At 33.0% G+C, this 13,799-nt stretch overlaps 1 protein-coding gene across 1 annotated transcript in view; it reads right to left on the reverse strand.

The window, feature by feature from the left end:
• Positions 1-4,586: 4,586 nt before the first annotated feature.
• Positions 4,587-13,799, reverse strand: part of SEPSECS (Sep (O-phosphoserine) tRNA:Sec (selenocysteine) tRNA synthase) — a 52,412-nt gene continuing 43,199 nt past the window's right edge. The window contains exons 9-11 of the mRNA XM_074275448.1: positions 13,042-13,135; positions 6,950-7,040; positions 4,587-5,170 (exon numbers count right to left, since the gene is read on the reverse strand). Coding sequence (XP_074131549.1) covers positions 4,858-5,170; positions 6,950-7,040; positions 13,042-13,135 — 498 coding nt within the window. The 3' untranslated portion in view covers positions 4,587-4,857. The remainder of the gene's footprint in view (positions 5,171-6,949; positions 7,041-13,041; positions 13,136-13,799) is intronic.

Genomic DNA, 13,799 nt, shown 5'->3' on the forward strand with positions numbered 1-13,799 from the left:
TAATGTAAGTTGTAAAAGTCTCTATATACTCATATGCACACATGAACACATTTTTATCAATGTATCCGTCGCCAGTAGCAATAGTATCCTCATGGATAGAGAGCTGGTCCTTGGAGCCAGGAAAACCTGGGTATAAAGTCCTGCCTCTGAAAGCAGAACGGTTATGTAGCCCTGTTGTCAGTTAACAACCTTACTACAGAAAGAGTGCCAACCTGCATTAGTAGAGAGTTCCCTCACCTGGGAGGAGTCTGTACCAACCAGATCACAGATCCAGTCCCTATCTCTCTCTCTCACTTTAATTCTGTTCTGCCTCTCTGAATGAGACATCACTTTAACTCTGTTGTGTTGTGACCTGAAATTTCACTTGTATAAAAGCAAATTATATTCCTCATGAGCCCAAAGGCATTTTCAAATTTAAATGCAAAAGGAAACTGAAAGACTCCCAAATAAAAGCTTTGAAAAAAGCTGTTTTCTAAAAAGTTTCAGATAATTTATCTAAAATCAATTATACTTTTAAAATTAAAACTGCACCAGGGACTAGAACAATAATGGTCAAAGTCCTACAGGATAAATTGGATTTCAATGGGGAATACCAATGGATCCAATACAACTTAATGCAGTTTAATTTTATGAAATTAAGATTATGCCTATAGAATTCAAATATGAAAGCCTGCAAGTAAAAAATGGACAATGATATGGATCGGTACTATTTTTGCATTTCCAAATAAAGGACTAGATAATTTAGAAAATCCTTTAATGGCTTTAAGCTTTCTGTCTCCTCTAACAAACCCTTTGCAGCAATTGCTAAGATACTTTTTTTCCCCTTTAATCAAGAATCATGGTACATAGTTCTCATTACAGGTGTAACTGCTCGAGGTGATTTCAGAACGAGACTGAAACTGAATAACTAAATCAAAGATACAAATTGTGCCAGGAACTTACAAAAGGAAAAAGAAAAGAAGAGCAAAGAATATGATAATCAGAAGTCCTTTCAGATTTTATTTGCACATGGGACAAAATAAAATACGACTCACTAGTATTTGATGATTTCAAAAATATAAATGTAAGCATTGTTTATTTTTAATATCAAACATATTTCTGGAAACAACTTTTTCATTCAGCAAAACAAGTAGGTAAAGGATTAGTTGTCCTTCACTGGAAATTTCCCATTATAATGATAAAACAAAAAAACTCATTCTACAAAAATAGACAATTCTTCATGTTTTAGTTAAGAATTAAAGCCGACCCTACCTGCTAACAAGTACAAACATTCTAGAATTTCTGTCTGACCTGAGATTGAACAATGATAATCCAATGATTATTGATCTTGTGTTTGTTGTGCAGCATTCAAAATACTCCAAGAAAGAGACAAAAAAATAAAGTTAAGGCATAAAAGGAATAAATATGCAAATAAAAATTAATAGCATGTGTCAGGCTACAGGAAAATACTATTTATCGTAACTACAAACAGCTCTTTTTAGTTTGTGTGACTTAATAGTATGAATACTTTTTTAAAATTTTTGCATCGTCTTAAAGAGTTATTATAACATTTTGGATACCAAACTTTAATGCTACTAACGCTGTTCAATGCTATTCTTAAAACATTATCAAGGGGCAGCTAGGTGGCGCAGTGGTTAGAGTACCAGCCCTGAAGTCAGGAGGACCTGAGTTCAAATTCTACCTCAGACACTTAACATGTCCTGGCTGTGTGACCCTGGGCAAGTCACTTAACCCCAAATGCCTCAGCAAAAAGAAAAAAAACAAAAAAACAAAAAAAACATTATCAATTAGGAGGGGAAAATAAAACAACCATTTCAAATAGTCAAAGGAATTCTATTACATGGGAAGATGAAGAAAACTATTTTATCCAAGTTTATATGCATATGAATTTCTTTGGGAGTTCCTGGAATGGATGCAAATATATATAGTTGTAACTACAAGAATAAGTTACTGAATATCTTTTTAAAAAAACCAACATAACGTCAAAATTTATCCAAATTTTAAATGTCATTAGTCAACTGCCATAACAGTATAAAGACTAGATTTTATTTTTAAATTTTGTACTAGCATAAGTTAAGCATGAATACCATAGCATGTTATGTGCATCTAAAGAAAATGTGCCTTAGAAAATTACCAGTTATATGGGTCAATAATTCAGTGAAAAATAAAATTAGGTTTGATTGAGATGGAACTGAAAATTCCTATCACTCTAAATTATCATCAAGTTCTTTAATATAAAAATGATACTGTGCTAAATAATAGGTTATGTTCAATTATTTAATAGGATTATCAACATGTAAAATTAAATCTTTAAAAACTCGTTACTGACACTGGGTTTCTTTTGAAGTCACTTTATTGTTAATCCAAAAAAATATTAGCATGAGGCTAAAAGTGCCAAATGAAAATAAAAACATGGTCTCAAATACATTAAAATATATACATATAGCAGTAAGAGGCTCATTATGTTAAAATTATAGTTTATTAAAATCAATGTTTGATTTTAATTCATTGAAAGGATATTTTTTTAAAAATCACTTACCCCGGTAGTTGGATTTACTGTAAATTAAGAACCCCACTTCCTATGCAAGAATGGGAAATATCCTCTGCTAGAATTAATATATAACTAAACTGAATTATGAATTCAGCCACAAAAAAAGACTTGGCATTCACAAATATATGACCTCATGAACATGTGATGTTATATACAATTTGGGGGGGGGGGCTAGACACATTCCCCAATCACAAAGATATTTTAGAGCCAGAAATCTAAAACATTTTTTAAAAAAGAGATAATAAAAATAGCAACTCAAACTTTACACATTAAGAACAGAAATGTTATACCATATCTATCATTTATATGTGGATTCATGTAATTTATCTTCAATTAGTATTATTATCTATTCAGCAGCTGAAGCCTAAGAACTGCTGATACATTGCAGATGAAAACATTTGCTAGTCTCTGGGCTCTACCCTTTCTTAAACTAAATGATGATCATACAATACAGATGACTTTTTCTATAAAACAATTTTGGCTTACATGGATATTAAGCTGCAATGCCAGCATTTACATTTGCATCAGTACTTAATTTCCTTTCTTAGGCTCTAGAGATTTTGTTGCATCTGGATGGCTTTTTATTTGTCCTACAATCCCATTTCAAATAGTAAAAATTAAAAAAAAAAAAGCCAACATGATCACTGCATAATGTTTTTATTCATGAATATTTAACTCCTATGAAATGAGTCAAAATTTCAAAAGTAAATTTAATTTTAAAAATATTGTTCAAATTTAAAACATCATTTACAATGAAAACGCAGGAATGAATGCAATGCTTGAAATATAAAATTTCCTAATTAAGAGTTTTAGAGAAGAATGTACATTAACTACCAAGATCTTTTAAATATCATTACATTTGTTTATAAAGTATTCCTTTCACATTTAGTGAAACTGGTGTTGTCATAACTGATGTTTGACAACAGACTGAAAATTTAATGCTTCATGTAAGCCCAGATACCAGAAAATTCTCTCTTTAAAATAAGTTTAATTAGCCAAATCAATCAAAGAAGATGCAATCATGAAATCAAAGGTATAGTCAAATCTCAATTGGGAGTTTGTCTGGCATTTTGATCTATGTGAAACATAAGCCAAATGACTTATATATACTATAGTTATTAAGTCAAAAAATTTCAGGCATACCTTCCCAAGAGAAGCAACTATTTTCACATTATATCATTTTCTACCCCAGCAGATGCACATACCCAATTATGCTTCAGTTAATCAATCCCAGTGTTGGTTGCTCCCCAAAAGATTTTGTAAGCATAGCACAGTACAGCAGCTAGATGAGAAAGATCAAATATCATCATGAGCTTCAAGGAAAGCATATGGAAATGCATTTTTTAAATTGCTTTAATAAAAAAGCATTTTTGGAACCATTCACGTTGACCATTACTTCTGCTTCTCATGTCAAAATAAAGGTTAAAGGAATCTGGGATCAGTGAATTTTAGGATAAAAGGGATCTTAAATATCATCCAATTTTTGCAGAGATGGAAATGGAAGCCCAGAAACTGGTTGATTTGCTCAAGATTATACAATTAGACAGTGACAAATTTGGGATGAAAATACAGGTCTCCTAATTCTCACTCAAATCCTGCAGTCGGTCACTTCGGCACAGCCACAGGGAAATATTTCATTAAAGAGCAAAACTAGATAACTAAAGTCACCACAGAAAATTTGAAAAATTCACCATTTCTTGAAAAGCTCTTTATTTTAATAAAAACAAACTAAAAGGGGGCAGCTAAGTGGCACAGTGGATAGAGCACCAGCCCTGAATTCAGGAGGACCTGAGTTCAAATGTTATCTCAGACACTTAACACGTCCTAGCTGTGTGACCCTGGGCAAGTCACTTAACCCCAGCCTCAGGGGGGAAAAAAATTAATTGAAAAACAAACTAAAAGGTGTTTTTAATCAACCTTCCTTAGGACACGTCTATTTATCTACCAAAATATGAATCACACAATAAGACAAACTTAGAAGATATATAATACATAAATGATAGAGCACAATCAAGAAAAAAAAACAGCTCAAATATTTTAAAGAGAATTATAGGCAATTTTATTATCATTATATTAGTAAAGACCATTCGAATAAAAGTGCATAGCTGACTATTTTTCAATTAGAAAAATGTTAAAGTGTATTTTATTCCGTGGAAGATTATAAAGATTGAGGTATAATTATCAAACAGCCCCAAAACCAAAATAATATAACTAACTGAATTCACTCTGTTCAAGTACATTAACCATTTCCAAAGGAATTATATCTTTAAAAAAATTTTCAAGCAATAAATGAAATATTACAAATGTCAGGAATAATCTTTATTGCCTTCATCGAGAACAAGTGCATTATCCAGATTTAAGGCCATCTCCTGGATATTCACATCTTCAGTAATGTTACAATTATCAACTGCACTGTCACCATGACTCTCTTTGCTTTTTTCTCTTCTCACTGACTTCAAACACTTATCAAGCCTTTTTATGAACAATTCTACATCTTGTTTTTTCATTCCAATTGCTGAGGCAGCATTGAGGTAAGCACAAGGATACTTATTTGCATGTGACATAAAGCCTTTGAAAGTGTGGCCACTCACAGTTTGGACAATCCCCAGAGGCACAACCCTGAAAGGAAAAGTTTATTTGGTCAATTTTTAGCTATTTAATATACTTGATGCTACTGACACAATAACACTTATAAATGTTAATGCATAATAGCAGATATATATACACACACTCATATATATATTCATATACATATACATATATATAAACATACACACACATATATGTATGTAATGTATGTATATATATATTGAAAACAAACCCCGAAATCATACACATCAATACTGCTAGAAATGCATGATCTTAGTCCCTTCCAAATGGCTCTCTGGCCATCCCTCTTCTACCAGACACCAGAAACCGCACTCAAATGTCCTGCATGAGTCAAGCAACAAGTGCTTATCCCTTTTCTAAGGTCCTCAGCACTGGGTTTAGTGCATTGTGGGTGATTTAGAAGAAGGGCTAGTCAAGTGCTTGACCCACCCTGTAGAAGGTATGGGGGGAGGCAGGTGATTCATAAGAGCCAGCTCTTAGAGGTGAGTTCCAAAGCCTGATTTTCATTATTTCGTGGCTAGTTTATTATCGGCAGACTGAGACATGCTCACTCAAAGCCAAGGGTCTTAATCAACTAGAGGCACTTCTTTGAAACTCCTCTCCCCTCTGCTGCTTCTACCCCTGTGCCCTTGTACAAGTCATCCTCCCTCTGAACTATAAAATGAAAAAATCAAATTCAGGGTCTCTAAGAGGCTTTCTAGCTCTTATCCCAGAGTCCCATGCACCAGAGGCACTCAGTGTTCAGTTCAAATGAAGATTAGGTCATGATGATGAGGTGGAAAGAATCAAGATGCACACAGCAGTTCACCAAAAGATCAGGGAATACTGGAAGGAAAAAAGCTTGTCATCTAAAGGAAAACCCTTCCTCTCTCTACCCACAGAAAATGTAAATTCTTTAATTGAAGTAAATAAAGAAAAACAGTTATATCAAAATATTTGAGGTCATTTTTCTCCATGACCTAATCAAAAATTAAATGAAATGAGCCAGATTTTATACACATTTTTCAAGCTAACTACCCACAGATATACAATTTTCAAGTGAATTTTCTCAGAGACGAAATTCAACACTCTCCTTAATTAAAAAATCAATTTTTTTGTTTGGACACGTATACATATATTGTATTTAACTTATACTTTAACATATTTAATATATATTGGTCAACCTTCCATATGGGGGAAGGGGTGGGGGGAAAGGAGGGAAAGTTGGAACAAAAGGTTTTGCGATTGTCAATGCTGAAAAATTACCCATGCATATATCTTATAAATAAAAAGCTATAATAAAAAAAATTAGTTTAAAAAAAATCAAGTTTTTTCTTGACAATGGTTGACTTATTAGAAATTCCTGGTGGAATCATCATTTGTTATTTACAAGAACACAAAAGAATTATACTTGGAATCACTCAAAATAATTCAATTAGATTTATTAGTGCCTTATTTACCAAGAGAAGTTTTTTTTCTTTTAAACTTTGAGATTTTTACAAAATAGACAAGATTCTCGTCTTTCTCGAATGTTTCAAGTATAAAAGTATCTAAAAATGAAGAATATGGGCTGGAACACATTCTCAAAGTATTTAAGAGTACTTTTGGAAAGAACTAGTCTTCCTTTCAATAGTCCCATATATAGTTACTTTCAATATATATCTATATACAGATATATATTTAAAGTATATTCTATTCAATATATATTCAATATTCCCAGCATATACTTATCATATAATTATGATGTAAAAGATAGATTATTAAATATCAAGCTTAAAAAGCCAAACTCATTGCCCAAATCATGCTTACCTGGCTCCAGACACTTGTCTGGTAAACAGCATAGAACCAAGCTGCGTGACAGCTCTATTGGCTTGCTCATCCAATGTTGTAAGGGACATAGCTGAAAAAGAAAACAGGATCTTAATACAGCCTTATTTCTTCCGAAATTGCAAAAATGTCAGGAATAGGAAAGTAGAATAGGAAGAACACATGTATTTAAGCACATATTAGGTGCCCGGCACTGTGCTAATTGCAGGAACCATCATCTTGTAGTCATCCAAATTCAACGTGCATATATACTAATAACATCATAACAATGCAAATTCGTTTGATTAAAACTGCTTCAAGGTCTAAAAGGTGGCACTATGTAACTTTTCCAGCTGGTAAAAAAAACCAAGAAAATAATGAGGACAATGATATGGTCAATGGAGCTGCCTAATTATTCAAATCCACTGCAGCTTATGAAAATTTCCTAAATGGGATGTATTTTAATATATATTTGCTTTTACTAACTAAGCAAAGACTATGCAAGTGGCATATGGAGCTAATCTTCTCTTGCAGAGATTATTATATGCCCATTGACTATTTGTTTAAAAAAAAAAAATCTCAATGTTCCTAGAAGAAAATTTTAGAATTTGATTTTTATACCTATTGCCAAAAACTATTTCCCATCTTAATAGTTGTCTGAAGTTATACTGTAAGTCAGCAGGAAAAGGGATTTTAATTAAATTAAATTCATCAAACATTTACTAAAGTACTTTCTATATGCAAGTCATTGTGCTAAGCAATAAGGATACAGATTTTAAAAATCAGATAGCACCTACCCCTATGAAGCTTGCATTCTATTAAGAAGATAAAACCATCATTCAAGATTGTCTATGTAAAGTTATTTTAAGAGAGTGTCTTAGGAAAAGGGGAATAAGAAAAGACAGCAGATTCATCAAAGACCTTGTAGAGGACATAGCACCCAAGTTATGCTTTGAAAGATGCCATAAAACAGAAAAGGGAGAGTATTCTAGTTACAGGGAAAATGTACAAATAAGCATAAAGACAGAAGATAGAACATCATGCATAGGGAATAGCTAGCAGAACATTTGCACCTTTTTAAATTAGACTAAATTTAACTTTTGGTTACATTTTAAGTTTCTGTTTCCCTCCCTCCCACCCTCACACTACAGAAGGCTACCATTTGACACCGATTTTTATAAATTTATGTGAAAACAAACTATACATATTTCTATTGATCAGTTCCCTGAAGTTGCACTAGAGGTGGAAAGCACCTCCCTTCACAGGTCCTTTGTAGTTGATTTGAGTATTTATGTAATACTCTAAATAATTTGGCTGTTACTGTATACAACGCTCTTCTGGTTCTGCTCATTTCACTCTTCATTATTACATGCAAGTCTTTTCATGATTTTTAAAAAATCAATCAGTTCCTCATTTCTTACAGCACAGTAGTATTCATCACAAACATATACTGGGGCAACTTATTTGGTCATTGCTCAATTGAAGGGCATCTCTTTAATTTCCGGTCCTTTGCCAGCACAAAGAGAGCTACTACAAATATCACAGAACACATAGATTCTTGCACTTTTTTTCTGATCGTCTTGGGAGACAGAGTTCATGGTGGTATTACTGGGTCCAAAGGAATATAGAGTTTTATAATACTATGGGCACAACTCCAGATTGCAGAACACAGCTATCTTAGATACTTGCTTCCTCCTTAGGAGTCTCTCTAATACATAAAATGAGACCAAGATGTGTTCTCTATATTAATTAATAGCTCACATTTATATAACAATTGATAAGGTTTACAAAGTGTTATTCTTACAACCACCTTGTGAGAAAGGTAGTACAGGTATTATGAAAACCATTTTTCCAATGACTAGATTGAAGTTCATAGAAATTGAATGGCTTGTCCATATTCACATAGTCACAAAGTGTCAGAGGTGGGACATAAAGTGTTCTTTCTCTAAGGGCAGGCTCCATCTGCTGCACCTTGGGGGTAAAAAAGCATTCTAAGACTGAGCAGCTGGCTGGTGCAGGAAACAGAACACCAGGCTTGGAAGCAGAAAGACCTCAGTTCACATCCAGCCTCTCACACTGACTGGCTGACCCTGGACGAGTCTCATTTCATCTGTAAAATGAGCTGGAGAAGGAAATGGCCCCTACTCAAGTCCCTCCAAAAACCCAAATGAGGTCAGAGAGAGTGGAGTCTGAAAGGACTGGACAATGGTAATAATTCTGAGACCTAAAATTTGAGTTTGCTCATCTTCATAAGATGTATTTTTTAAAAAAGGATTTCCCGAGTTTTGACTTTTTAAAAAACTGGATCCATTTATCTTTGCTTTAATCTCTTAATGTTATGAATTTAATGTGAGAATCTTGTATCTTACAGACTCCAATTCTAGGAGCAAGTCCCACACTCATCTCTTTCTAGTGTATTTCTTTTATCTTCCTATTATTCATCTTCAAACCCTCAGGATAGACCAGATTGTCTTTCTTTCTTAACTCCTACAATCCACTGAAGATATCAAAACTGAGAGAAAGCCTATTTCTTCTCCTATTACCTTTCTAAGTTTCTTTTGATTCTTGTGTTTGTATTTCATATCTTTCAACCATTTATCAATTGGAGAATAGCTTTCATTCTTATAAATTTGAGTCAATTCTATCTATATTTCAGAAATGAGAACTTCTGAATATAAAAATGTTTTCCCAATTTATTACTTCCTTTCTAATTTTGTCTGTAATAGTTTTGTTTGTACAAAAACTTTTTAACTAATCAAAATGATCTACACTGTGATGAACACAATTAATTACAAAACACTTTTCACACAAAAAGACAGGTCTAAGGCCAACAGAAAGAATATTAATTGCTCATTTGAACTTATGCCAAAGGAAGTGAGGAGAATCAGAAGAACACTGTATACAGCAATAGCATTATTGTAAGGATGATCAACTGTGAAATATTTAGCTACTTTGATCAAAACAATGATCCAAAACAATTCTAAAGGACCCATGATGAAAAATATTATCTACCTTTAAAGAAAGAACTGATTAATTTTGAATGTAAACTGAAATGTATTTTTTCTAGAACATGGCTAATATGGAAATATGTTTTGCATGATTTCACATATATAATCAATATCAAATTGCTTGTCCTCTCAAGAAGCGGGAAGAGATGGAGGAATGGAAAGAATTTGGAACTCAGAATTTTTTTAATGACTTAAAACCTGTTTACAGGTAAGTGGAAAATATTTAATACAAAAAAGTAAAATGGTAATTAAAAACCTAGGCCTAAAATTAACAGGAGTTCTGGGGAAGACTTCTTGTGGAAAGTAGGATTTTAGTTGAGACTTAAAAATTTCTTGCTTGAAGACTTAACTCTTTCCTTCTAGGCTGAAATTTTAGGTATCTCTAAATCTATATTTTTATTGGTAAATGTAGGAGCTTCCTCTCATTTATTGATTTTTTAAATTTTAATTCCTGAATTGGCTTTCTTGTGCCAGGATTAAATTCAGACCTGCTCTACTGAATGAAACCAAGCTCTACTTGGTCTCACTCAAGGTCCCACAAATTCCTACTTTAACCTCCACTTCCCAGGCTTATGCTTCCTTTAAGTTCAAAGCATTGGCTCTTTAGGACCCTTTACAGAAGCTCAGGACAGTGTAGGGCCTTCAGAACTCTTAGATCAAGGGGGCAGCCAGGGGGCGCAGTGGATTGAGCACCAGCCCTAAAGTCAGGAGGACCCAAGTTCAAATCTGATCTCAGACACTTAATACTTCCTGGCTGTGTGACCGTGGGCAAGTCACTTAACCCCAAATGCCTAAAAAAAAAAAAAAAAAAAAAAAAAACCTCTTGGATCACCTAGACCTGGCCAGTATTTTGTCATAATAGTTCCTTACTAGTCAAAGGCCTCCTCTTTGGGCTTCTGGCTCTGCTGGGGCTTTCTGCAGGGAATATTTTGCTCCTGCTATATCTACATTGTCTTGTAGGATTCTTGTCTCTGGCCAGCTTATTTGCCTGTATTGGTGCTAGTTTAACCAGTAACCCCTTTTCTTATTGCCTATGGGATTCTGACTTTTAATTGGGTTTGGGGGTGGAATAAATTACTATTACTTTGCATTGGATTCCTTGATCATTACTCAGTCTGTTGTGAATTTCTGGTTTTTGCTGGAGTATATAGGTGGAAGCTGAAAGGTCTTACTCAGTTTAGTCAGCAATCTTGGCTAAGAGTCCATATTTTTAAAAACAACAAAATTTAACACTTTAAAATATACTTTACATGATTTACATTTAAATTTACATTTAAACATACATAAATTTACATTTACATTTAAACAATACATAAAATTTACATTTAAAAATCTGTTTTATGTGGAAAAAATAGTTGCATGTTATAATGATAAATGTGCTTTAAAGCAACAGAGAAGGCAATATAATTTTTTTATACTCAAGGACATATAGAAATTCAGACATTCTCCTTTCTGACAGTCATTCCATGAAGATTTTAATAAATACATACACACACACACACAATGTATTTTATAGAAATTGTCAAATACAATATATCCCAAAAGTCCCAGTGCATCCTAGCTACAGCTTAAAGCTGCATTGCCTTCTGAGACACCCTGCATACATATTTAAATATATATTTTATCTTTCCTCCAATTACATGTTAATACAATTATTTATTATTTTTGTTAGGTGTTATTTTGTTAAAGTTCTGAGTTCTAAATTCTATCCCTCCTTCCCTCCCCACATCTTTCCCTAAGACAAGAAGCAATCAGATATAGGTTTTCTATATATGTAATCATGTAAAACATTTCCAACTTACTCATTTTATACAAGAAGATTTGAATGAAAGAAAAGGAATGAAACAAGGTGAAAAATAGCATGCTATATTCAAACAATAGCAGTTCTTTCTCTGGAGGCAGAAAGCATAGTTCATCTTGAGTCCTTTGGTATCATCTTGAATCACTGTATTACTAAAAAGAGCTAAGTCAGTCCCAATTCTTTATCATACAATCTTGCTGTTACTGTGTATAATAATCTCCTGGTTCTGCTCACTTCACTTTATATCAATTCGTTTAAGTCTCTCCAGGTTTTCAAACTCCTGCTTGTCATTTCTTAGATCACCATATATTCCATCACAGTTTGTTTAGCCATTCCCCAGTCAATGGGTATCCTACTTGATTTTCAATTCTTAGCCATCACCATAAGAGCTGCTATAAATATTTCTGTACAAACAGATCCTTTACCCTCTTTTTAATCAATCTAAAGAATTTATAGTGAATAAAGCAGCAGCTTTGGAGTCAGCAAGACTGGTTCAAATTCTATTGTCATATGGCTAGCTCTGTGACTCTAGGGAAAAAAGTCACTTCTCAGCACTTCTACTTTCTAAGTTTGTAAACTGTCAACCTGCTCTGGTAAAGGGAGTTTTCTTATAAGAGTTCCCAACAGCAATGGAAATTTCCAGTCAAAACTCCCTTTCCTCTAAAATTATATATCAATGAGGTAACAACAACAACAAAAAAAAAAAATCTAGCTTTACCACCCCCCCAGTCTTACTAGTTGATTGGCTGATTTGCTTGTTATTTGGCAGAATTTTTTACTGTAATTTCTTCTTGCTTCTCAGGATAAAGAAGGGTGACTGTAGATCCTAAACACTGTATATTCTCAGACATAGTCAATTACATCCTTTGGTTTTGCCTAAATTTTTTTGTTTTAAAAATGAAGATCTAATGAAGAAAAGAAATTAAGGAGAAATAAATGACTGGTACAAAAACAGCCAACTTCTTTAACAAGACTGTTAGAAATAAAATTTAATACATATTACACAATGAATTCCTTTTACATGCCATTATGTATGTATATAAGCAGTTTAAGTAGTTATTACAAATTTATTATCTTTTTTTAATTGAGATTTTCTCAGTATTCACTCCCAAGAAATAAGTCAAGTGGAAGTTAAGTGAAACTTTACCAGAATAGAGGATTTAGTTAGTGAAATCCATGAAGCCAAAAAGTTACCTAAGCTACCAAAAATGATTTATTTCCTTCTAGAAAGCAGTTTAGGGCTCATTAAGTTGGAAATATTTATAAGAAATAAGAAGAAAAATTACCTAGAGATATAGGATTATGAGATGTATCCAACAGTCTTTCATTGTGAAGTTCTGATAGTTTTTTTACTTCAGTGGATAAATATAAAAACATTTCCTGCAACAACAACAAAAAAGAAAAGATGGCATTCAAAAAGAGTCAAAAGAATACTTATTACTTGCTAGCCTTAACATAAACCAAATAATGATAATAAATAGATAGTAACATTAAACCTGCCATAAATTAACCTATCCATAAACACTACGTAGGAGCTAAAGAAATTTTTTAGGAATTAAAAGTAAGTCAACTTTCTTCTGATCCCATGTGGTAAAATTCATTTCTTCATTCCTTTATTAATTCAACAAATATTTAATAAATATTCACTATATATACACCACACTCTGTGTTAAGAAGTGGGAATTCAAAGACAATAATAAATGACTTCCAGTTTGCAAGAATTTTGCATTTTGTTGAGAAGAAACAAAAAGTATGCAACTAGGTAAATTCAATGTTGGCACATTCAACAGAAAGGGGCACTTCAGGAACCACAAATGCAGCCTTTTACAACAGACACAAAAACAGTATCAATGGACAGCATATAAGACTTGGAGTCAGGAAAACTCAAATTCAAATTCTGCCTCAGATAACTTACTTACAAGTAGTGAAACCCTCTCTAAACTTTAATTTTCTCTTCTATAAAATGGGAATTCGATGTGAGGATCAAATGAGATCATATTTGTAAAGTGTTTGCAAACCTTAAAGTATTATATAATGCTGGGGT

The sequence above is a fragment of the Sminthopsis crassicaudata genome, chromosome 6 (genome assembly GCF_048593235.1).
Source record: "Sminthopsis crassicaudata isolate SCR6 chromosome 6, ASM4859323v1, whole genome shotgun sequence".
In the NCBI taxonomy this organism is placed as follows: domain Eukaryota; kingdom Metazoa; phylum Chordata; class Mammalia; order Dasyuromorphia; family Dasyuridae; genus Sminthopsis; species Sminthopsis crassicaudata.